The sequence below is a fragment of the Oncorhynchus clarkii genome, chromosome 5, assembly GCF_045791955.1.
Source record: "Oncorhynchus clarkii lewisi isolate Uvic-CL-2024 chromosome 5, UVic_Ocla_1.0, whole genome shotgun sequence".
Lineage (NCBI taxonomy): Eukaryota > Metazoa > Chordata > Actinopteri > Salmoniformes > Salmonidae > Oncorhynchus > Oncorhynchus clarkii.
Window position 1 is genome coordinate 4,176,148 of NC_092151.1, and position 25,485 is coordinate 4,201,632.

At 43.2% G+C, this 25,485-nt stretch overlaps 1 protein-coding gene across 1 annotated transcript in view; it reads left to right on the plus strand.

The window, feature by feature from the left end:
• The window catches only part of LOC139409827 (netrin receptor DCC-like), a 567,888-nt gene that overhangs the window by 198,468 nt on the left and 343,935 nt on the right, over positions 1–25,485 (plus strand). Inside the window, exon 3 of the mRNA XM_071155214.1 lies at positions 10,493–10,817. Coding sequence (XP_071011315.1) covers positions 10,493–10,817 — 325 coding nt within the window. The remainder of the gene's footprint in view (positions 1–10,492; positions 10,818–25,485) is intronic.

Sequence of the window (25,485 nt, forward strand, 5' to 3'; positions counted from 1 at the left end):
GCACAACAGAAACAGCTCCGTCAGGTGCTTAAACACACTAAACAGAAATTAACTACCCACAAAACCCATAGAATGCACACCCTAGTCACACCCTGGCCTAACCAGAATAGAGAATACAAGCCTCTGTGTGGCAAGGGCATGACACTGGCTTTACCCTTTAATGATTCAAACTCAGCTACTGTACCAATGTGTTATCATTCATAATGTAGGAACGAACAGTGTTGACCCTTCATAATGTAGGAACGAACGGTGTTGACGCTTCGTAATGTAGGAACGAACGGTGTTGACCCTTCATAATGTAGGAACGAACGGTGTTGAGCCTGGCTGTGTGGTTGGCTGTGTGTTACTACAGTAGAGTCTGGCTGTGTGTTACTACAGTAGAGTCTGGCTGTGTGGTTGGCTGTGTGTTACTACAGTAGAGTCTGGCTGTGTGTTACTACAGTAGAGTCTGGCTGTGTGTTACTACAGTAGAGTCTGGCTGTGTGTTACTACAGTAGAGTCTGGCTGTGTGTTACTACAGTAGAGTCTGGCTGTGTGTTACTACAGTAGAGTCTGGCTGTGTGTTACTACAGTAGAGTCTGGCTGTGTGTTACTACAGTAGAGTCTGGCTGTGTGTTACTACAGTAGAGCCTGGCTGCGTGTTACTACAGTAGAGTCTGGCTGTGTGTTACTACAGTAGAGTCTGGCTGTGTGTTACTACAGTAGAGTCTGGCTGTGTGTTACTACAGTAGAGTCTGGCTGTGTGTTACTACAGTAGTCTGGCTGTGTGTTACTACAGTAGAGTCTGGCTGTGTGTTACTACAGTAGAGTCTGGCTGTGTGTTACTACAGTAGAGTCTGGCTGTGTGTTACTACAGTAGAGTCTGGCTGTGTGTTACTACAGTAGAGTCTGGCTGTGTGTTACTACAGTAGAGCCTGGCTGTGTGTTACTACAGTAGAGTCTGGCTGTGTGTTACTACAGTAGAGTCTGGCTGTGTGTTACTACAGTATAGTCTGGCTGTGTGTTACTACAGTATAGTCTGGCTGTGTGTTACTACAGTAGAGTCTGGCTGTGTGTTACTACAGTAGAGTCTGGCTGTGTGTTACTACAGTAGAGTCTGACTGTGTGTTACTACAGTAGAGTCTGGCTGTGTGTTACTACAGTAGAGTCTGGCTGTGTGTTACTACAGTAGAGCCTGGCTGTGTGGTTGGCTGTGTGTTACTACAGTAGAGTCTGACTGTGTGTTACTACAGTAGAGTCTGACTGTGTGTTACTACAGTAGAGTCTGGCTGTGTGTTACTACAGTAGATTCTGGCTGTGTGTTACTACAGTATAGTCTGGCTGTGTGTTACTACAGTAGAGTCTGGCTGTGTGTTACTACAGTAGAGTCTGGCTGTGTGTTACTACAGTAGAGTCTGGCTGTGTGTTACTACAGTAGAGTCTGGCTGTGTGTTACTACAGTAGAGTCTGGCTGTGTGTTACTACAGTAGAGTCTGGCTGTGTGTTACTACAGTAGAGTCTGGCTGTGTGTTACTACAGTAGAGTCTGGCTGTGTGTTACTACAGTAGAGTCTGGCTGTGTGTTACTACAGTAGAGTCTGGCTGTGTGTTACTACAGTAGAGTCTGGCTGTGTGTTACTACAGTAGAGTCTGGCTGTGTGTTACTACAGTAGAGTCTGGCTGTGTGTTACTACAGTAGAGTCTGGCTGTGTGTTACTACAGTAGAGTCTGGCTGTGTGTTACTACAGTAGAGTCTGGCTGTGTGTTACTACAGTAGAGTCTGGCTGTGTGTTACTACAGTAGAGTCTGGCTGTGTGTTACTACAGTAGAGTCTGGCTGTGTGTTACTACAGTACCTCCTGGTGTCAACCTCACAGTGACCTGGGTTGCGTTAGAAAATGCAGACTGTTAAAAAACATTTCAGTAGGCTATATAGATTCCCAGGCTTTTTCCCTGTATGGTAATAGATGAGCAGGAAGGGGCAGGTTAGCCTGCCACAGCAGTCGGTCACGCTGTAGTGCCTGGGCACCGTCACGCTGTAGTGCCTGGGCACCGTCACGCTAGATGGAACACGTTCTCGGCCGGAGCTGGGCCTGCTCATTTCCTCATGTTTGACGCAGCTCAGTTACTGACAGGTTTTCTTCTGTGGCTGTCTGGGGGGCTGTCGTTTAGTATGCAGCCCCTCTTCTGTCTGCCCTATTTAATCCTTGTCTTCTATCTCTCTCTCTCTCTCTTCTCTGTCTCTCTCTCTCTCTCTCTTCTCTGTCTCTCTCTCTCTCTCTCTCTCTCTCTCTCTCTCTCTCTCTCTCTCTCTCTCTCTCGCTCGCTCTCTCATCCTCCCTTTCATTCTCTATCTCTCTCTCTCTCTCTCTCTCTCTCTCTTGTGCTCTCTCTACTCTCTCTACCTCCCTTTCTCTCTCTCTCTCTTTCTCTCTCTTTCGCTCTCGCTCTCTCTACTTCCCTTTCTCTCTCTCTCTCTCTCTCTCTCTCTCTCTCTCTCTCTCTCTCTCTCTCTGTGCTCTCTCTACTCTCTCTACCTCCCTTTCTCTCTCTCTCTCTTTCTCTCTCTTTCGCTCTCGCTCTCTCTACCTCCCTTTCTCTCTCTCTCTCTCTCTCTCTCGCTATCTCTACCTCCCTTTCTTTCTCTCTCTCTCTCTCTCTCTCTCTCTCTCTCTCAATCTCACTTTCCCTTCCTCCCTCTCTCTATCTGCATATCTCTCTTTCCTCTCTCTACCTCCTTTTCTCTCTCTCTCTATCTCTCTCTGGTCATTTGGTATCCAGCATAACCCCCTCGTCTTACCCCCCTCTTCCTCCTCCTCCTCTGTCAGTTCATATCTTCGTCAACCCCATATCCCCTTCCCTTGTCCCTGAGAGAGAGGGAAGAGAGAGGGAAGAGAGAGGGAAGAGAGAGGGAAGAGACAGGGAAGAGAGAGGGAAGAGACAGGAAATGGGTTAGACAGGTTTTTTCAATTATACCCGGTCTCTCCTGGTGATGACATGGGGCGGACCATCAGAAAGTCTGATAGCTCTCCCTCTTTCTCTCTCCTTCTCTCTGTTCTCCCCATCCTCCCTCTTTCTCTCTCCCTCTCTCTATTTTATCCCTGTCCTCTGCCCTTCCCACTCTTAGTTTCTCTGTTCCTCCTGTCCTCTGCCCTTCCCTCTCTTAGTTTCTCTGTTCCTCCTGTCCTCTGCCCTTCCCTCTCCCTCTCTCTCTGTTCCCCCTGTCCTCTGCCCTTCCTTCTCCCTCTCTCTCTGTTCCCCCTGTCCTCTGCCCTTCCCTCTCTTAGTTTCTCTGTTCCCCCTGTCCTCTGTCCTTCCCTCTCTTAGTTTCTCTGTTCCTCCTGTCCTCTGTCCTTCCCTCTCTTAGTTTCTCTGTTCTTCCTGTCCTCTGCCCTTCCCTCTCTTAGTTTCTCTGTTCCTCCTGTCCTCTGCCCTTCCCTCTCTTAGTTTCTCTGTATCCTCCCTCTTTGTTATATTTGTCAGTCTCCCCACCCCCTTTGTTTGGGAGAGAGGCACCACGGTCTTTGTTGAAACTCTCATAAAATACATGACAAAAAAAAGTATTATTTCTTGGTGTTTTTCAAATGACATAAAAAATAAGAATTTCCAAAACTTCATATCCCTGCTAAGCTAAGCCTGAAAATATGTCCTTGTGCAGCAACATGACCTGCTGTTAGACTATTTTCATGTAGCAACATGACCTGCTGTTAGACTCTTATCATGTAGCAACATGACCTGCTGTTAGACTCTTATCATGCATCAACATGACCTGCTGTTAGACTCTTATCATGTAGCAACATGACCTGCTGTTAGACTCTTATCATGTAGCAACATGACCTGCTGTTAGACTCTTATCATGCAGCAACATGACCTGCTGTTAGACTCTTATCATGTAGCAACATGACCTGCTGTTAGACTCTTATCATGTAGCAACATGACCTGCTGTTAGACTCTTATCATGTAGCAACATGACCTGCTGTTAGACTCTTATCATGCATCAACATGACCTGCTGTTAGACTCTTATCATGAGGCAACATGACCTGCTGTTAGACTCTTATCATGTAGCAACATGACCTGCTGTTAGACTCTTATCATGTAGCAACATGACCTGCTGTTAGACTCTTATCATGTAGCAACATGACCTGCTGTTAGACTCTTATCATGTAGCAACATGACCTGCTGTTAGACTCTTATCATGCATCAACATGACCTGCTGTTAGACTCTTATCATGTAGCAACATGACCTGCTGTTAGACTCTTATCATGTAGCAACATGACCTGCTGTTAGACTCTTATCATGTAGCAACATGACCTGCTGTTAGACTCTTATCATGTAGCAACATGACCTGCTGTTAGACTCTTATCATGTTGCAACATGACCTGCTGTTAGACTCTTATCATGTAGCAACATGACCTGCTGTTAGACTCTTATCATGTAGCAACATGACCTGCTGTTAGACTCTTATCATGTAGCAACATGACCTGCTGTTAGACTCTTATCATGCATCAACATGACCTGCTGTTAGACTCTTATCATGTAGCAACATGACCTGCTGTTAGACTCTTATCAGTGATAAAGTATTCCTCCTCACAGCCAGTGCATATAGAGCAAGAATTAGTGCTCTACATAGGAAATAGGGTGGAAGTAGTGCTCTACATAGGGAATAGAGTGGAAGTAGTGTACTACATAGGGAATAGAGTGGAAGTAGTGCTCTACACGGGGAATAGGGTGGAAGTAGTGTACTACATAGGGAATAGGGTGGAAGTAGTGTACTACATAGGGAATAGGGTGGAAGTAGTGTACTACATAGGGAATAGGGTGGAAGTAGTGCTCTACATAGGGAATAGGGTGGACGTAGTGTATTACATAGGGAATAGGGTGGAAGTAGTGTACTACATAGGGAATAGGGTGGAAGTAGTGTACTACATAGGGAATAGAGTGGAAGTAGTGTACTACATAGGGAATAGGGTGGAAGTAGTGCTCTACATAGGGAATAGGGTGGAAGTAGTGTACTACATAGGGAATAGGGTGGAAGTAGTGCTCTACATAGGGAATAGGGTGGACGTAGTGTATTACATAGGGAATAGGGTGGAAGTAGTGTATTACATAGGGAATAGGGTGGAAGTAGTGCTCTACATAAGGAATAGGGTGGAAGTAGTGCTCTACATAGGGAATAGGGTGCCATTTGTGACATAGGCTGTGAATTCTGCAGGTAGTATTCACATTAGCATTTGAATCATTCAGCACTATGCAGAGAGGATAGCGTCCCCTCTCATCCCCTCATAGAATAGGAGCCAGAGAGAGAGAGAGAGAGACGGGGGAGAGAGAGAGAGAGAGACGAGGGAGAGAGAGAGGAGGAGAGAGAGGGAGAGAGAGGAGGAGAGAGGAGAGAGAGAGGAGGAGAGAGGAGGAGAGAGAGAGAGAGAGAGAGAGAGAGAGAGAGAGAGAGAGAGAGAGAGAGAGAGAGGGGAGAGACGGGGGAGAGAGTGAGGGGAGAGACGAGAGAGAGAGAGAGAGGGAGAGAGAAAGAGAGTGAGCGGAGAGACGGGAGAGAGAGAGAGAGAGAGAGAGAGAGAGAGAGAGAGAGAGAAAGAGAGTGAGGGGAGAGACGGGGGGGAGAGAGAGAGAGAGAGAGAGAGAGAGAGAGAGTGAGGGGAGAGACAGGGGAGAGAGAGAGAGAGAGAGAGAGTGAGGGGAGAGACGGGGGAGAGAGAGCGAGAGAGAGAGAAAGAGAGTGAGGGGAGAGACGGGAGAGAGAGCGAGAGAGAGAGAGAGAGAGAGAGAGAGAGAGAGTGAGGGGAGAGACGGGGGAGAGAGAGAGGAGGAGAGAGGGGGGATCCCTGTTCTACAGAAGAAGAGGAAACATGAAAAGGTGCCAGTCTAAAGTTAATGCTTTTGATTGAAAAATGAAAAAATCTTCTTTTGTAATGCTGACAGGGTGGTCGTAAAGTAACAACGTGAGCCAACATAACCACCAAGCCCCTGTGTACAGCCACAAGACACTGTTATAAATATGTATGACTCTGTGTGGAACACACAGAACAGAGAACACACAGAACAGAGAACACACAGCTGAAAAAAACACAAACCACATAGAAAAGCTTCAAGCAACCGCAGCCGTATCTGACACACACCCTACAGTCAAATCCTCGTCTTTCACTGCTCAGACTCACCCGCTATTAATATCATATCCAAGTCATTTAGCCACAGGCACCGATATTCTCTCTCTCATTTTTAGTCAGAACAGTGAAGCTTTTGAATTTACATATTCCTCTCACCCACATGAACACATTTTAATGAGATATGTAATGTTGGGATATAGGCTAGATTTCACGGTCACGAAATAAAGATGTTTGAATGCAGAAACTGCCCAGGCCGGCCGGCTCTTAAACGTTATCGTTGCCTGAAGCGGGGAAAAAAAGTGTTTTTTCTTCGATATCTCTGATGATTCAGAACGAGTTGTTTCATTGGACGATGCCACTATCTAGTTGGAAGTTTAAAGTAACCTCAGCGGGTAAATAGTAACTGTCTGGACATACAAGCTCTGTGAAGTCAAGACAGACACGCTAGTGAAGCTGTGGTATGCAGCAAATCAAATGTTAATTAGGTCACGTGCTTCTAAAAACAACAGGTGTAGATTAAGAGTGAAACACGTACTTACGGGCCCTTCCCAACAACGCACAGAGAAACATAGAGAAATAATAACACAAATAATACTGTAAATACACAATGAACAGGAGATCTAAATACCCAATGAGCAGGAGATAGTTCTAAATACTCAATGATCATGAGATAGTTCTAAATACTCAATGAGCAGGAGATAGTTCTAAATACACAATGAGCAGGAGATAGTTCTAAATACACAATGAGCAGGAGATAGTTCTAAATACACAATGAGCAGGAGATAGTTCTAAATACTCAATGAGCAGGAGATAGTTCTAAATACCCAATGAGCAGGAGATAGTTCTAAATACACAATGAGCAGGAGATAGTTCTAAATACACAATGAGCAGGAGATAGTTCTAAATACACAATGAGCAGGAGATAGTTCTAAATACTCAATGAGCAGGAGATAGTTCTAAATACACAATGAGCAGGAGATAGTTCTAAATACACAATGAGCAGGAGAAAGTTCAAAATACACAATGAGCAGGAGATAGTTCTAAATACTCAATGAGCAGGAGATAGTTCTAAATACTCAATGAGCAGGAGATAGTTCTAAATACACAATGAGCAGGAGATAGTTCTAAATACTCAATGAGCAGGAGATAGTTCTAAATACTCAATGAGCAGGAGATAGTTCTAAATACACAATGAGCAGGAGATAGTTCTAAATACTCAATGAGCAGGAGATAGTTCTAAATACACAATGAGCAGGAGATAGTTCTAAATACACAATGAGCAGGAGATAGTTATAAATACGCAATGAGCAGGAGATAGTTCTAAATACACAATGAGCAGGAGATAGTTCTAAATACTCAATGAGCAGGAGATAGTTCTAAATGCTCAATGAGCAGGAGATAGTTCTAAATACACAATGAGCAGGAGATAGTTCTAAATACACAATGAGCAGGAGATAGTTCTAAATACACAATGAGCAGGAGATAGTTATAAATACACAATGATCATGAGATAGTTCTAAATACACAATGAGCAGGAGATAGTTATAAATACACAATGATCATGAGATAGTTCTAAATACACAATGAGCAGGAGATAGTTCTAAATACACAATGATCATGAGATAGTTCTAAATACTCAATGAGCAGGAGATAGTTCTAAATACACAATGAGCAGGAGATAGTTCTAAATACCCAATGAGCAGGAGATAGTTCTAAATACACAATGATCATGAGATAGTTCTAAATACTCAATGAGCAGGAGATAGTTCTAAATACCCAATGAGCAGGAGATAGTTCTAAATACACAATGATCATGAGATAGTTCTAAATACACAATGAGCAGGAGATAGTTCTAAATACTCAATGATCATGAGATAGTTCTAAATCCTCAATGAGCAGGAGATAGTTCTAAATACACAATGATCATGAGATATTTCTAAATACACAATGAGCAGGAGATAGTTCTAAATACACAATGATCATGAGATAGTTCTAAATACACAATGAGCAGGAGATAGTTATAAATACCCAATGAGCAGGAGATAGTTCTAAATACACAATGAGCAGTAGATAGTTCTAAATACTCAATGATCAGGAGATAGTTCTAAATACACAATGATCATGAGATAGTTCTAAATACTCAATGAGCAGGAGATAGTTCTAAATACTCAATGATCATGAGATAGTTCTAAATACTCAATGATCATGAGATAGTTCTAAATACTCAATGAGCAGGAGATAGTTCTAAATACACAATAATCATGAGATAGTTATAAATACACAATGAGCAGGAGATAGTTCTAAATACTCAATGAGCAGGATATAGTTCTAAATACCCAATGAGCTAGAGATAGTTCTAAATACACAATGATCATGAGATAGTTCTAAATACACAATGAGCAGGAGATAGTTATAAATACTCAATGAGCAGGAGATAGTTATAAATACCCAATGAGCAGGAGATAGTTCTAAATACACAATGAGCAGGAGATAGTTATAAATACACAATGAGCAGGAGATAGTTCTAAATACACAATGATCATGAGATAGTTCTAAATACACAATGAGCAGGAGATAGTTCTAAATACACAATGAGCAGGAGATAGTTATAAATACTCAATGAGCAGGAGATAGTTATAAATACCCAATGAGCAGGAGATAGTTCTAAATACACAATGAGCAGGAGATAGTTATAAATACCCAATGAGCAGGAGATAGTTCTAAATACTCAATGAGCAGGAGATAGTTATAAATACCCAATGAGCAGGAGATAGTTCTAAATACACAATGATCGTGCAGTGGGCAGGAGGTAGTTTTAAATACCCAATGATCATGCAGTGGGCAGGAGGTAGTTTTAAATACCCAATGATCATGCAGTGGGCAGGAGGTAGTTTTAAATACCCAATGATCATGCAGTGGGCAGGAGGTAGTTTTAAATACCCAATGATCATGCAGTGGGCAGGAGGTAGTTTTAAATACCCAATGATCATGCAGTGGTTAGGATAAAGTTATCTATGCATCTCTATTTACTACAAGCTAGTACTGTAGTAGGTAGCAGTAGTACTGTACAGGCATTCGTAAAGTTACGTTACGGCCTTATTCTAAAATGGATTAAATACATGTTTTTCCTCGTCAGTCTACACACAATACCCCATAATGACATCACAATACCCCATCATGACATCACAATACCCCATAATGACATCACAATACCCCATCATGACATCACAATACCCCATAATGACATCACAATACCCCACAATGACATCACAATACCCCACAATGAAATCACAATACCCCACAATGACATCACAATACCCCACAATGACATCACAATACCCCATAATGACATCACAATACCCCATAATGACATCACAATACCCCACAATGACATCACAATACCCCACAATGACATCACAATACCCCATAATGACATCACAATACCCCATAATGACATCACAATACCCCATAATGACATCACAATACCCCATAATGGCATCACAATACCCCATAATGTCATCACAATACCCCATAATATCATCACAATACACCATAATGACATCACAATACCCCATAATGACATCACAATACCCCATAATGACATCACAATACCCCATAATGACATCACAATACCTCATAATGACATCACAATACCCCATAATGACATCACCATACCCCATAATGCCATCACAATACCCCATAATGACATCACAATACCCCATGATGACAGATACAGACTACTTTAAACAGCTAGGGGTTTATTCACATACACTACCGGTCAAAAGTTTGGACACACCTACTCATTCCAGGGTTTTCTTTATTTTTACTATTTTATACATTGTAGAATAATAGTGAAGACCTCAAAACTTTGAAATAACACATATGGAATCACGTAGTAACCGAAAAAGTGTTAAACAAATCAAAATATATTTTAAATGTTTGATTTTTCAAAGTACCCACCCTTTGCCTTGATGACAGCTTTGCACACTCTGATAGTCTTATAGTCTATATAGGGTCAGAGCAAAAACCAAGCCATGAGGTCAAAAGGAATTGTCTGTTGAGCTCCAAAACAGGATTGTGTTGAGGCACAGATCTGGGGAAGGGTGCCAAAACATTTCTGCACCATTGAAGGTCCCCAAGAACACATCATTCTTAAATGAAAAAAGAGTTTGGAATCGAATCACCAAGACCCTGATAAAATCATTTGACAAATAAAACGTTGATTTTTGAAACAAGCTAAGGGTCTGTAATTGTCCTACCAAAAGTTGCTGAATATCGTCTCATCTTCAGTCTGCTCCGCTGTTCATATACTTTGGTTTTAAAGCAAGGTAACAATATTCCCTGGGAATGAACCATCTCCTCCTGTTTCTCTCCTCCCTCTAGGTGCACAGTCCTCCTCATCGTCCCAGGTGTTCGTGGACTTCAGTTTCGTTCTGGAACCCCAGGACACGGTGACATTACGGGGCGGTGTTCTTCAGCTGGACTGTGAGGCTCAGTCAGACCAGGGTATTCCAATCATCGTCTGGAAGAAGGACGGGGTGTTGCTCAGTGCCGTGGTGGACGAGAGGAGACAGCAGTTCCCTAACGGGTCTCTAGTGGTCCAGAACGTGGTTCATTCACGACACCACCGACCTGACGAGGGGCTCTACCAGTGTCTGGCCAGGCTGGATGGGGTGGGGGCCATCGTCAGCAGAACGGCTCAAGTGACTGTTTCTGGTAAGAGCACTTTACTGTTGTACTTGTCTTTCCTGTACATTTAACACGTCATTTCCTCTTACAAGTACTGAGTTTACAGATCAAATCAAATGTATATTTATAAAGCCCTTCTTACATCACCTGATGTCTCAAAGCGCTGTACAGAAACCCAGCCTAAAACCCCAAACAGCAAGCAATGCAGGTGTAGAAACATGGTGAATAGGAGAAACTCCCTAGAGAGGCTGGAACCTAGGAAGAAACCTAGAGAGGAACCAGGCTATGAGGGGTGGCACCACCTACTTTGACTTATTAGTTTTTTGGCCCCCGTTGGGAGCATAGACTCTCCAACTCACTCCTTTCATGATGTTCTGTACCAGGGTTTTACATTCTCCTTGGAAATGGGAGATTCCATAGTTAATATGAAGCTGTTGTGTTAGGGAATAGGGTGTTATCAGTTTTGTATTGGTCTGAGTCTTATTTCTACTATTATTTACTCTTATTATAATTATTATAACTATTCTTTATTATTATTATTCTTTATTATTGTTATTATTATTATTATTATTAATTATTATTATTATTAATATGATTATTATTTATTATTGATATTATTATTATTATTATTATTATCATTGGTATTATTATTTATTGTTATTATTATTATTTATTGTTATTATTATTATTGGTATTATTATTTATTGTTATTATTATTATTATTATTATTATTTATTATCATTGGTATTATTATTTATTGTTATTATTATTATTATTATTATTTATTATTATTGGTATTATTATTTATTGTTATTATTATTATTTATTATTATTATTATTATTATTATTTATTATTATTGGTATTGTTTATTATTATTATTATTATTTATTATTATTGATATTATTATCATTTATTATTATTATTATTATTATTATTTATTATTATTGGTATTATTATTTATTGTTATTATTATTATTGGTATTATTATTTATTGTTATTATTATTATTATTATTATTTATTATTATTGGTATTATTATTTATTGTTATTATTATTAGTATTTATTATTATTATTATTTATTATTATTGGTATTATTATTATTATTATGTATTATTATTATTATTCATTATTATTGGTATTATTATTATTATTATTTAAAAAAAAATATATATATATTATCATTATTATTACCTCTAGGTTTCACCTCCGTTTGCTTTAGTACGTGATCCAAACTCAGGGCTCCTTCTTGTCTCACCTTTATTGAACTAGTGGAAAGTCAGTTAAGAACAAATTATAATTTACAATGGCTGCCCCCTGGCCAAACCCTAACCCGGACGACGCTGGGCCAATTTTGCACCTCTCTAAGGGACTCCCAACCATGGCCGGTTGTGAAACAGCATGGAATCGAACCAGGGTCTGTAGTAAGCGCCTCTTCCACTGAGATGCAGTGCCTTAGACCACTACACCAGATGAAACAGTACATTTCTATACGATTACGATCGTCTGAGTTAAATGTTCGCTTGATATGATTGGATGTGATCGTACATGGCTTTAGTGTTTAACGATGCGAGGTCAACGACCTGGAAGCGATTCTGCTTGTCAAAGCAGTAAACATTTAAAGGAAACACATTTTTTTTTTCTAGAAACTAAGGAGAATTGTAACGGTACCATTTCCCCCGAACCCAATGCCCAGAATGCCATTGCTTCTCAGATGTATAAACATTTGAGCCAACAAGGTATATAAAAAAACATCTGTTGATGTGACCTTGAGCAAAAGGCACTTAAACCCTAATTGCTACAGGGTCGCCATATATAATGACCGTAATCTCAGAGGGTGTCTCAGGGAGAGTTGGGATATGAAAAAAAAAACATGTCCAATTAACACACGCATATTAACACACACTTGAACATGTGTCGTATAGGACAAATATAAGCACCCAACAAATTATTATAATAATAATTATAATTATTTGTATAATAATAATTATTATTATTAATTAATTATAATTATTATTAATTAATTATTATAATTATTATTATTATTGTTATTACTGTTATTATTATTATTATAGTTGTTGTTATTAAAATTATAATTATTTTTGTTAATATAATTATTGTTATCATACTTGTTTTTGTTATTAGTTTTATTCTTATTATAATACGTTTTATTATTTCAATTGTTATTGTTATTATTATTTTAATTCGTATTATTATACTTATTATTGCTATTATAATTGTATTTTTTGTTATTATAATTGTTATTGTTATTGTTATTATAATAATACTTGTTATTATTATTGTTATTTTTGTTATTATACTTATTGCCGTTATTATAATTGTAATTATATTTGTTATTATAAATATTATTGTTATTATTATTATTTTTGTTATTATTATTATTATTATTATTATTATTATTATTATTCTTATTATTCTTATTGTTATTATTGTTATTATTATTATTATTATTATTATTATTCTTCTTCTTATTATTATTATTATTTGGATTATTATTATTATTATTATTATTATTATTATTATTATTATTTTGATTATTATTATTATTATTATTATTATTATTATTGTTATTATTGTTTTCTTCTGTTATTTTATTTTGTTACAATTTTTCTTTTTATCTATTTGATAATTTTCTTCCTTTTGAACTGTATTGTTGGTTAATGGCTCGTAAATTAGCATTTCACGCTAAAGTCTACACTTGTTGTATTTGGCCCATGTGACAAATAACATTTTATTTGATTGTATTTGATTTGACTGCCCTGAATACCATTCATTCACTGATTGACTGAATGCAGTGAGAAGGACTCAGTGAGCGACAGCCGACCAGCTGAGTGTGACGATGTTATTCAATAGGCTAAGGGGGAGCTAGATTATACACTGATACGCACACCCACGCAGGCTACGCCGATACGCACACCCACGCAGGCACGCACACACGACACACACACACGTTATCCAGGCACAGATGAGGTGACGGTAGGTCTCTTCCTCCACTCCTCTCCATCTCCTCCTCCTCCTCTTCTCCCCCTCCTCATCTCCTCCTCCTCCTCTCCGCCTCCTCATCACCTCCTCCTCCTCCTCCCCTCCCCCTCCTCATCTCCTCCTCCTCCTCTCCGCCTCCTCATCTCCTCCTCCTCCTCCTCTCCGCCTCCTCATCTCCTCCTCCTCTCCTCCTCCTCCCCCTCCTCCTCCTCCTCCTCTCCCCCTCCTCATCTCCTCCTCCTCCTTCTCTCCTCCTCACTGGCGGGGGACATGGTTATCATGAAACAGAGAGAGGAGTTCTTGACCTGAGGTAGCAGGAGGCTGTTTGGAGGCGCTGGGCCAAGGCTAATCTGCTTAGTTAAGAGTCTAATGATGAGCAGTGAAGGGCAGCAGGAGAGAGCTCTGTTTAGTCTAAGAATCATCACTAAGGAGAGGCTTTATGTCTAATCTGTTTAGTCTAAGAATCATCATTAAGGAGAGGCTTAATGTCTAATCTGTTTAGTCTAAGAATCATCATTAAGGAGAAGCTTTATGTCTAATCTGTTTAGTCTAAGAATCCTCACTAAGGAGAGGCTTTAAGGAGATGATAAGTGGAGCATGATGGTTCTATCGCTACTATTGTTTACTGTGTAATAGGTCAGAGGTCAGAGATCCTCCACCAACCTGTATTATATGTCAGAGGTCAGAGATCGCCCACCAACCTGTATTATAGGTCAGAGGTCAGAGATCGCCCACCAACTTGTATTATAGGTCAGAGGTCAGAGATTGCCCACCAACCTGTATTATAGGTCAGAGGTCAGAGAGCCTCCAACAACCTGTATTATAGGTCAGAGGTCAGAGAGCCTCCAACAACCTGTATTACAGGTCAGAGGTCAGAGAGCCTCCAGCAACCTGTATTATAGGTCAGAGGTCAGAGATCGCCCACCAACCTGTATTATAGGTCAGAGGTCAGAGAGCCTCCGCCAGTTAATCAGATGTGTCCAGCCTTTGTGTTGTTGTCTTGCTCAGTGCCTGTATGGTGCATACAGACAGGTGTAATGTCTGTCTATCAAAGGCATGACACTGTAGTTCCCCTTGTGCTTCTATAATGTGTTGTTACTGGTCAGGCCTGCTAACGGACACGTGAGAACACAGTTACAGCAGGGTTGAGGATTCTGTCCTGTGTGCTTAACTCCTCTCCTGCTAGGAGTACAGTCACACATGACATAGCCTCGTGTACAGGCCCCTGAAACAACACTCTGCTGTTTCACTTCATTTCCTCTCATCCCATTTCCATTTATTCAACATATTAGGGCTGAATAGTGTGCTGTTGGAACAAGCTGTAAAAACCCGCTGTTGTAGAACCATTAGAAGCATAAGGAGATATAAGTAAGTCAGAATTGCATTCTGCAAACTCTGCAGGATGCTAACATCTAGCTGGCGGGTCACACAACAGTCTCCTCCTCCCTAGCTGTGTTAGCTCCTCCTCCTCTACCTCCTCTATTACCTTCTGCTCTACGTCCTCCTCCTCCTCTACCTCCTCCTCTACTACCTCCTCCTATACCTCTTCCTCCTCTACCTCCTCCTCTACAAACCTTCTCCTCTACTACCTACTCCTCTAACTCCTCCTCTACTACCTCCTCCTCTTCTACCTTCTCCTCTACCTCCTCCTCTACTACCTCCTCCTCTACTACCTCCTCTACCTCCTCCTCTACTACCTCCTCCTCTACTACCTCCTCTACCTCCTCCTCTACTACCTCCTCCTCTACTACCTCCTCTACCTCCTCCTCTACTACCTCCTCCTCTACTACCTCCTCCTCTACCTCCTCCTCTACTACCTCCTCCTCTACCTCCTCTACCTCTTCCTCCTCTACCTCCTTCTCTACCTCCTCCTCTACCTCCTCTACCTCTTCCTCCTCTACTTCCTCCTCCTCTACCTCCTCCTCCTCCTCAACCTCCTCTACCTCCTCCTCTACTTTCTCCTCCTCTACTTTCTCCTCCTCTACTACCTCCTCTACCTCCTCCTCTACTACCTCCTCCTCTACTACCTTCTCTACCTCCTCCTCTACTACCTCCTCCTCTACTACCTCCTCTACCTCCTCCTCTACTACCTCCTCCTCTACTACCTCCTCTACCTCCTCCTCTACTACCTCCTCCTCTACTACCTCCTCCTCTACCTCCTCTACCTCTTCCTCCTCTACCTCCTCCTCTACCTCCTCCTCTACCTCCTCCTCCTCTACCTCCTTCTTCTCTACTACCTCCTCCTCATCTACTACCTCCTCTACTACCTCCTCTGCCTCCTCCTCCTCTACTACCTCCTCCTCTAATACCTCCTACTCCTCTACTACCTCCTCCTCTACTTCCTCCTCTACCTCCTCCTCCTCTACTACCTCCTCCTCTAATACCTCCAACTCCTCTACTACCTCCTCCTCTACTACCTCATCTACCTCCTCCTCCTCTACTACCTCCTCCTCTACTACCTCCTACTCCTCTACTACCTCCTTCTCTACTACATCCTCCTCTACTACATCCTCTACTACCTCCTCCTCTACCTCCTCTACCTCATCCTCCTCTACCACCTCCTCCTCTACTACCTCCTCCTCTACCTCCTCCTCCTCTACCCCCTCCTCCTCTACTACCTCCTCCTCTACCTCCTCTACTTCCTCCTCTACCACCTCCTCCTCCCCTTCCTCCTCCTCTACTACCTCCTCCTCTACTACCTCCTCTACCTCCTCCTCTACTACCTCCTCCTCTACTACCTCCTCTACCTCCTCCTCTACTACCTCCTCCTCTACTACCTCCTCTACCTCCTCCTCTACTACCTCCTCCTCTACTACCTCCTCTACCTCCTCCTCTACTACCTCCTCCTCTACTACCTCCTCCTCTACCTCCTCCTCTACTACCTCCTCCTCTACCTCCTCTACCTCTTCCTCCTCTACCTCCTCCTCTACCTCCTCCTCTACCTCCTCTACCTCTTCCTTCTCTACTTCCTCCTCCTCTACCTCCTCCTCCTCCTCAACCTCCTCTACCTCCTCCTCTACTTTCTCCTCCTCTACTTTCTCCTCCTCTACTACCTCCTCTACCTCCTCCTCTACTACCTCCTCCTCTACTACCTTCTCTACCTCCTCCTCTACTACCTCCTCCTCTACTACCTCCTCTACCTCCTCCTCTACTACCTCCTCCTCTACTACCTCCTCTACCTCCTCCTCTACTACCTCCTCCTCTACTACCTCCTCCTCTACCTCCTCTACCTCTTCCTCCTCTACCTCCTCCTCTACCTCCTCCTCTACCTCCTCCTCCTCTACCTCCTTCTTCTCTACTACCTCCTCCTCATCTACTACCTCCTCTACTACCTCCTCTGCCTCCTCCTCCTCTACTACCTCCTCCTCTAATACCTCCTACTCCTCTACTACCTCCTCCTCTACTTCCCCCTCTACCTCCTCCTCCTCTACTACCTCCTCCTCTAATACCTCCAACTCCTCTACTACCTCCTCCTCTACTACCTCATCTACCTCCTCCTCCTCTACTACCTCCTCCTCTACTACCTCCTACTCCTCTACTACCTCCTTCTCTACTACATCCTCCTCTACTACCTCCTCTACTACCTCCTCCTCTACCTCCTCTACCTCATCCTCCTCTACCACCTCCTCCTCTACTACCTCCTCCTCTACCTCCTCCTCCTCTACCCCCTCCTCCTCTACTACCTCCTCCTCTACCTCCTCTACTTCCTCCTCTACCACCTCCTCCTCCCCTTCCTCCTCCTCTACTACCTCCTCCTCTACCTCCTCCTCTTCTACCTCCTCCTCTACTACCTCTTCCTCTACTACCTTCTCCTCCACCTCCTCCTCTACTACCTCCTCCTCTACCTCCTCCTCTACTACCTCCTCCTCCACCTCCTCCTCTACTACCTCCTCCTCTACCTCCTCCTCTACAACCTCCTCCTCCACCTCCTCCTCTACTACCTCCTCCTCTACCTCCTCCTCTACAACCTCCTCCTATACCTCCTCCTCTACCTCCTCCTCTACCTCCTCCTCTAACTCCTCTACCTCCTCCTCTACTACATCCTCCTCTACCTCCTCCTCTACTACCTCCTCCTCTACCTCCTCCTCTACTACCTCCTCCTCTACCTCCTCCTCTACTACCTCCTCTACTACCTCCTCCTCTACCTCATCCTCCTCATTCTACTCTTCTACCTCCCTCCTTCTACATCCTCCTCCTCAACCTCTTCATCTACATCCTCCTCCTCTACCTCCTCCTCTTCCTCTTCTACATCCTCCTCCTCTTCCTCTACCTCCTCCTCTTCCTCCTCTGCCTCCTCCACAGCTGTTTAGATAAACTTCAGACAGGTGTTCAATGTAACTCTGTATAACGGACTCTGTCGAGCAAGACAGACACACAGGCGCACAGAGACAAAGAGAACTGTGAGACTGACCCACAGAGAGCACTCCAGTGGGTCAGACCAGATAGACCAGTCCGAGAGATAAGTAGCTCTTGACCCAGTCAGCCCAAAGACATGGTTAGACTGCACTCATCCTTACCAGAGACAGTTTGGCTTGATGCAATGAAATAGGCACCCCATGATAAAACCCATCCATGACACACGATTTAATACAGGATGTCTTCTGACAGTTGAGAGATATCTTTAAATTACATTTCATTTTCTTTACCGTTAGGACATATTGCCCTCCTGTTGTAACCATAGAAACCGCCACTAGCAGGCTAACGATGGAGCATCAACTGAAAAGTGAGATCGGTGTCTTTTAAAAGTGATGCCAGTTGGCAGCTGTCGTCAGCCATGTTGTTAAAGGGCATGATCCGGAGCGTGGCGTTCTCCAGCCAAACGGAGCCCTTAGGTTGTGGTGGAAGTGCCAGTCAGACTAACAGCTGTCATGGAGTACGGCATCATGACCATGCACTCTTTCATCCAATATGGTGCAGACAAGGATCGCTGTCTAGAATCCATAGTCTGCTGTCTGTTTGTCTTTCTGCAATAAGCATTTTTTCGTCCAATATGGGGTCTGTCTGTGTGTGTGATTGTCTGGCTAGCTGTCTGTCTGTCTGTCTGTCTGTCTGTCTGTCTGTCTGTCTGTCTGTCTGTGTGATTGTCTGTCTGTCTGTCTGTCTGTCTGTCTGTCTGTATGTCTGTCTGATTGTCTGATTCTGTTGCCCCTCTAACAGCTAGGCTACCTGCCGCCCCTCTAACAGCTAGAATACCTGCCACCCCTCTAACAGCTAGAATACCTGCCGCCCCTCTAACAGCTAGAATACCTGCCACCCCTCTAACAGCTAGAATACCTGCCGCCCCTCTAACAGCTAGGCTACCTGCCACCCCTCTAACAGCTAGGCTACCTGCCACCCCTCTAACAGCTAGAATACCTGCCTCCCCTCTAACAGCTAGAATACCTGCCACCCCTCTAACAGCTAGGCTACCTGCCACCCCTCTAACAGCTAGAATACCTGCCACCCCTCTAACAGCTAGAATACCTGCCACCCCTCTAACAGCTAGGCTACCTGCCGCCCCTCTAACAGCTAGACTACCTGCCACCCCTCTAACAGCTAGAATACCTGCCGCCCCTCTAACAGCTAGAATACCTGCCGCCCCTCTAACAGCTAGAATACCTGCCACCCATCTAACAGCTAGAATACCTGCCGCCCCTCTAACAGCTAGAATACCTGCCACCCCTCTAACAGCTAGAATACCTGCCGCCCCTCTAACAGCTAGGCTACCTGCCACCCCTCTAACAGCTAGGCTACCTGCCACCCCTCTAACAGCTAGAATACCTGCCGCCCCTCTAACAGCTAGAATACCTGCCACCCCTCTAACAGCTAGGCTACCTGCCACCCCTCTAACAGCTAGAATACCTGCCACCCCTCTAACAGCTAGAATACCTGCCACCCCTCTAACAGCTAGGCTACCTGCCGCCCCTCTAACAGCTAGACTACCTGCCACCCCTCTAACAGCTAGAATACCTGCCACCCCTCTAACAGCTAGGCTACCTGCCACCCCTCTAACAGCTAGGCTACCTGCCGCCCCTCTATTGTAGTATGCTGCTACATCCTACTTGCAGAATGGATTTATTTTGAAATTGTATTTTCAATCTAGAATCTCAGTTTCTAGAATCTAGAATCTCAGTTTCTAGAATCTAGAATCTCAGTGTGTAGAATCAAGAATCTCAGTGTCTTGAATCTAGAATCTCAGTGTGTAGAATCAAGAATCTCAGTGTCTTGAATGTCCTTTATAACAATGGTATAGATGCAGCACAAGATAACAACAGCATTTCTCAGTGTAGACATTCACAATGGTCCCATCCCTTCTCAGTGTGTGTCAAACCTTCTTAGAGCCTAAGCTGTGTGTATGGATGTTAAGGGGACATCCTAATGGTGTGCTGCTCCCCTCACTGCAGTTCCCAGCCATGCCAGGAATACATTCATTCTACTGTCAGTGGCCCTGTGATAAGTTAGCAGACAGCACAGGGTGGCATACAGACAGACAGACAGACAGACAGACAGACAGACAGACAGACAGACAGACAGACAGAGAATGATTCGGGAGACAGGCGCAGGAATGCTTAAGAGGGTTTTTTATTATACCCAAATTGTGGCGTGGGGACGAACACCAAACAGACACAGGGTTGAAATCCAAACAAAAGAGCGAGGAGTACCTCAAATTAATAACACAAGAGCACAGTGATTAACACACGGGACGAGACCCGTAATCATCTGCGCAATCCACAAGGGCACGAAAGCCAAAACAACAAGGCACAGGTACTCATACGAACATTGTAACAATAATCGACAGGACAATGATAAACCAAGGACACATTTATACTTTACTAATCACCTGGAATAGGGGCCAGGTGTGAGTAATGAATGTTCCGGAAGGTTCCGTTACACCGAGGATCTGGGTGTAGCTGGAGGAGTCAGGCGCAGGACAGCAGAGATGAGTAACAAAAGGAATTTTACTAAAACATTACATGAAAACATACATGAAGTAACACCAGGCCCACAAACATCGGACCGAATTTACAATAAACAAACACGCACAAACCATAGGGAAAACAGAGGGTTAAATAATGAACATGTAGTTGGGGAATTGAAACCAGGTGTGTAAAAACAAAGACAAAACAAATGGAAAACGAAAAGTGGATCGGTGATGGCTAGAAGGCCGGTGACGTCGACCGCCGAACGCCGCCCGAACAAGGAGAGGGACCGACTTCGGCGGAAGTCGTGACAGACTCATGCATCTTCAAACTCTTGACTGTGAAAGTGGACTATAAAGTTGAGCTAACGTTGTACTTACTGCGACGTACTGTTTTTAAAACTTGCTATTAAAACTAGCTGTTTTATCTCAGAAACATGATACCACTTCCCAGTGTGGGCTCTGAAAGTATCGAAATAATATTTTCTGATAATAAAATGAGACACACTTGTTTCTAAGATTGATTGAGTAAATGTATGAATGATGATGAGAGCTCTATTTACACTCCCCTGTTGTGAGAACATTAGTTGAATGATGATGAGAGGTCTGTGTACACTCACTCCCCTGTTGTGAGAACACACACACAATCACACAGAGAGAGAGCGAGACAGAGAGAGACAGAGAGAGAGTATACATACTGTATATATACATAATATGACATTTGTTATGTGTTTATTCAATTTGGAACTTCTTTGAGTTTAATGTTTACTGTTCATTTTTATTTTTTATTTCACTTTTGTATATTATCTACTTCCCTTGCTTTGGCAATGTTAACATGTTTCCCATGCCAATAAAGCCCCTTGAATTGAGTTACATTGAATTGAATTGCTGCCCTGCAGAGTAGAGCAGTGTCTGATCAGGACCTTGATCTGGCCTTGATGCTGAGAGGGGAACTGACAAATCCCCTCCGTTGGACACCCTGCTCTCCTCCCCTACCTCCCTCACATCCTCTCCCCTCCTTCCCTTTCCTCTCCTCTCCTCTCCTCTCCCCTTTCCATCTCCTCACCCCTCCTTTCCTCTCCTCTCCTCTTTTATCTCCTCTCCCCTCCTTTCCTTTCCATCTCCTCACCCCTCCTTTCCTCTCCTCTCCCCTCTCCATCTCCTCGTCCCTCCTTTCCTTTCCTTTCCTCTCCTCTCCTCTCCCCTTTCCATCTCCTCGCCCCTCCTTTCCTCTCCTCTCCCCTTTCCATCTATCTCCTCTCCCCTTTCCATCTCCTCGCCCCTCCTTTCCTCTCCTCTCGTCTCCTCTTTCCATCTCCTCGCCCCTCCTTTCCATTCCTTTCCTCTCCTCTCCTCTTTCCATCTCCTCGCCCCTCCTTTCCTCTCCTCTCCTCTTTCCATCTCCTCGCCCCTCCTTTCCCATCTATCAGAACCAGTCATTTCCCTTCAGTCCCCTCGAGTCACGCTGGGGTTAGAGCAGGTCAGAGTAAATCAGATTGAAACATGTAATTCCCTGTCATGAACTCCTGTCAGGAACTCGGACACCTCCTGCGCCGTGACCTGTTGTTTCGGCTGTTTGCAAAGTTTTATTTTGTTCATAAGTGTCAAAACCTGCTACCAACTAACTCGCTAGCTAGCTAGGTTGCATTGGAGCCTGCTTCGCCTGGAATAGCTAACGAACGTTTCCAGCGCTGTAGAAGCTGTGTTTATTACGCTCTTGTCCGGGACATTATTGACAATCCGGAGATCCAATGCGGTGTTTGCTTGCGGAGGATTAAAGGAATGCTTAGCAAGCAAATTTCAATTCTGCTTGAACTCTTGGTGGAAAACGCAAATTAGAACTTTCTCGTTCTCAACTCCTGTGGCTGGACGGCGCTGGGGTTTGATGGATGTGTCATCTGAATGGCCTGTGCTACCTGGAACTTGCCTGCCAAGGAAGTCGTCTCCATCTGCTTCTCCTCCTGCATCTGCTTCTCCTTCTCCATCTGCTTCTCCTGCTACACCTGCTTCTCCTCCTCCATCTGCTTCTCCTCCTCCATCTGCTTCTCCTCCTCCATCTGCTTCTCCTCCTCCATCTGCTTCTCCTCCTCCAACTGCTTCTCCTCCTCCAACTGCTTCTCCTCCTCCAACTGCTTCTCCTCCTCCATCTGCTTCTCCTCCTCCATCTGCTTCTCCTCCTCCAACTGCTTCTCCTCCTCCACCTGCTTCTCCTCCTCCATCTGCTTCTCCTCCTCCAACTGCTTCTCCTCCTCCACCTGCTTCTCCTCCTCCATCTGCTTCTCCTCCTCCATCTGCTTCTCCTCCTCCAACTGCTTCTCCTCCTCCATCTGCTTCTCCTCCTCCACCTGCTTCTCCTCCTCCATCTGCTTCTCCTCCTCCATCTGCTTCTCCTCCTCCATCTTGTAGTGGAGTAGACAGAGAACAGCAAAAAGGGGCGGATCCTCAAGAGGATTTATGAAAGACGAGTATTGTAATTTTGAATTCTGTAAAGTGAGTGTGCAAGAGGTGAAAAACAGTATTGTTGTCTATCAACAATGACAAGCCACATGGGGTCTGACAACTTGGATGGAAAATTACTGAGGATAATAGCGGACGATATTGCCAATTCTATTTGTCACATCTTCAATCTAAGCCTAATAGAAAGTGTGTGCCGTCAGGCCTGGAGAGAAACAATAGTCATTCCGCTACCCAAGAATTGTAGAGCCTCTCTCTCACTGACTCAAATAGCCGACCAACCCTTAGTAAACTATTGGGAAAAATGGTGTTTGACCAGATTCAATGCTATATTACTGTGAACAAACTGTGAGCAAAATACTTTCAAGGAAGGACATTCAACAAGCACAGCACTAACACAAATGACTGATGATTGGCTGAGAGAAATTGATGATAAAAAAAAGTTTGTGGGAGATGTTTTAGACTTCAGTATAGCATTTGACATTATCAATCATAGTCTGCTGATGGAAAAACGTATGTGTTATGGCTTTTACACCCCCTGCTATATTGTGGACAAAGAGTTACCTGTCGAACAGAACACAGAGGGTGTTCTTTAATGGAAACCTCTCCAACATAATCCAGGTAGAATCAGGAATTCTCCAGGGCAGCTGTCTAGGCCCCTTACTTTCCCCAATCTTTACTAATGGTGTGTCACTGGCCTTGAGTAAAGTGTGTCAACAGTATGTATTCATTTGGGACAGATCATTCACTAAACCCTAAACCTCATCTAAATCTTGTAATAAATAATAAATCATGTGGAAATTGCGCAAGTTGAGGAGACTAAACTGCTTGGAGTAACCCTGGATTGTAAACGGTCATGGTCAAAACATATTGATATAGTAGTAGCTAAGATGGGGAGAAATCTGTCCATAATAAAGCACTGCTCTGCCTAACCCTATTCCCTATATACTGTAGTGTACCCTATTCCCTATATACTGTAGTGTACCCTATACCCTATGTACTGTAGGTAACCCTATTCCCTATATACTGTCCTATATACTGTAGTGTACCCTATTCCCTATATACTGTAGGTAACCCTATTCCCTATATACTGTCCTATATTTTTTTTTTATTTTTTTTTATTTTTATTTTACCTTTATTTAACCAGGCAAGTCAGTTAAGAACAAATTCTTATTTTCAATGACGGCCTGGGAACAGTGGGTTAACTGCCTGTTCAGGGGCAGAACGACAGATTTGTACCTTGTCAGCTCGGGGGTTTGAACTCGCAACCTTCCGGTTACTAGTCCAACGCTCTAACCACTAGGCTACCCTGCTGTAGTGTACCCTATTCCCTATATACTGTAGGTAACCCTATTCCCTATATACTGTCCTATATACTGTAGTGTATGTACCCTATTCCCTATATACTGTAGGTAACCCTATTCCCTATATACTGTCCTATATACTGTAGTGTACCCTATTCCCTATATATTATAGCGTACCCTATTCCCTATATACTATAGTGTACCCTATTCCCTATCTACTAGAGTGTACCCTATTCCCTATATACTATAGTGTACCCTATTCACTATCTACTATAGTGTACCCTATACCCTATATAATATAGTGTCCCCTATTCCCTATCTACTGTAGTGTACCCTATTCCCTATCTACTGTAGTGTACCCTATTCCCTATCTACTGTAGTGTACCATATTCCCTATATTCTGTAGTGTACCCTATTCCCTATCTACTGTAGCGTACCCTATTCCCTATATATTATAGCGTACCCTATTCCCTATATACTATAGTGTACCCTATACCCTATATACTATAGTGTACCCTATTCCCTATCTACTATAGTGTACCCTATACCCTATATATAGTGTACCCTATTCCCTATCTACTGTAGTGTACCCTATTCCCTATCCACTGTAGTGTGTACCCTATTCCCTATATGGTGTCCTATATACTGTAGTGTACCCTATTCCCTATATACTGTAGTGTACCCTATTCCCTATCTACTGTAGTGTACCCTATTCCATATATTCTGTAGTGTACCCTATTCCCTATCTACTGTCGTGTACCATATTCCCTATATACTGGAGTGTACCCTATTCCCTATATACTGTAGTGTACCCTATTCCCTATATAGTGTAGTGCACCCTATTCCCTATATACTGTAGTGTGCCCTATTCTTATCTACTGTAGAGTACACTAGTACTGTCTTATATACTATAAGAGATATATATATACTATACTAACACTATTCTGTCTTGTATACTGTAGTGCACTAATGTTGACCAGAGCCCTCTAACCCTAACCTAACCTTAACCCTAACCCTAACCTAACCCTAACCTAACCT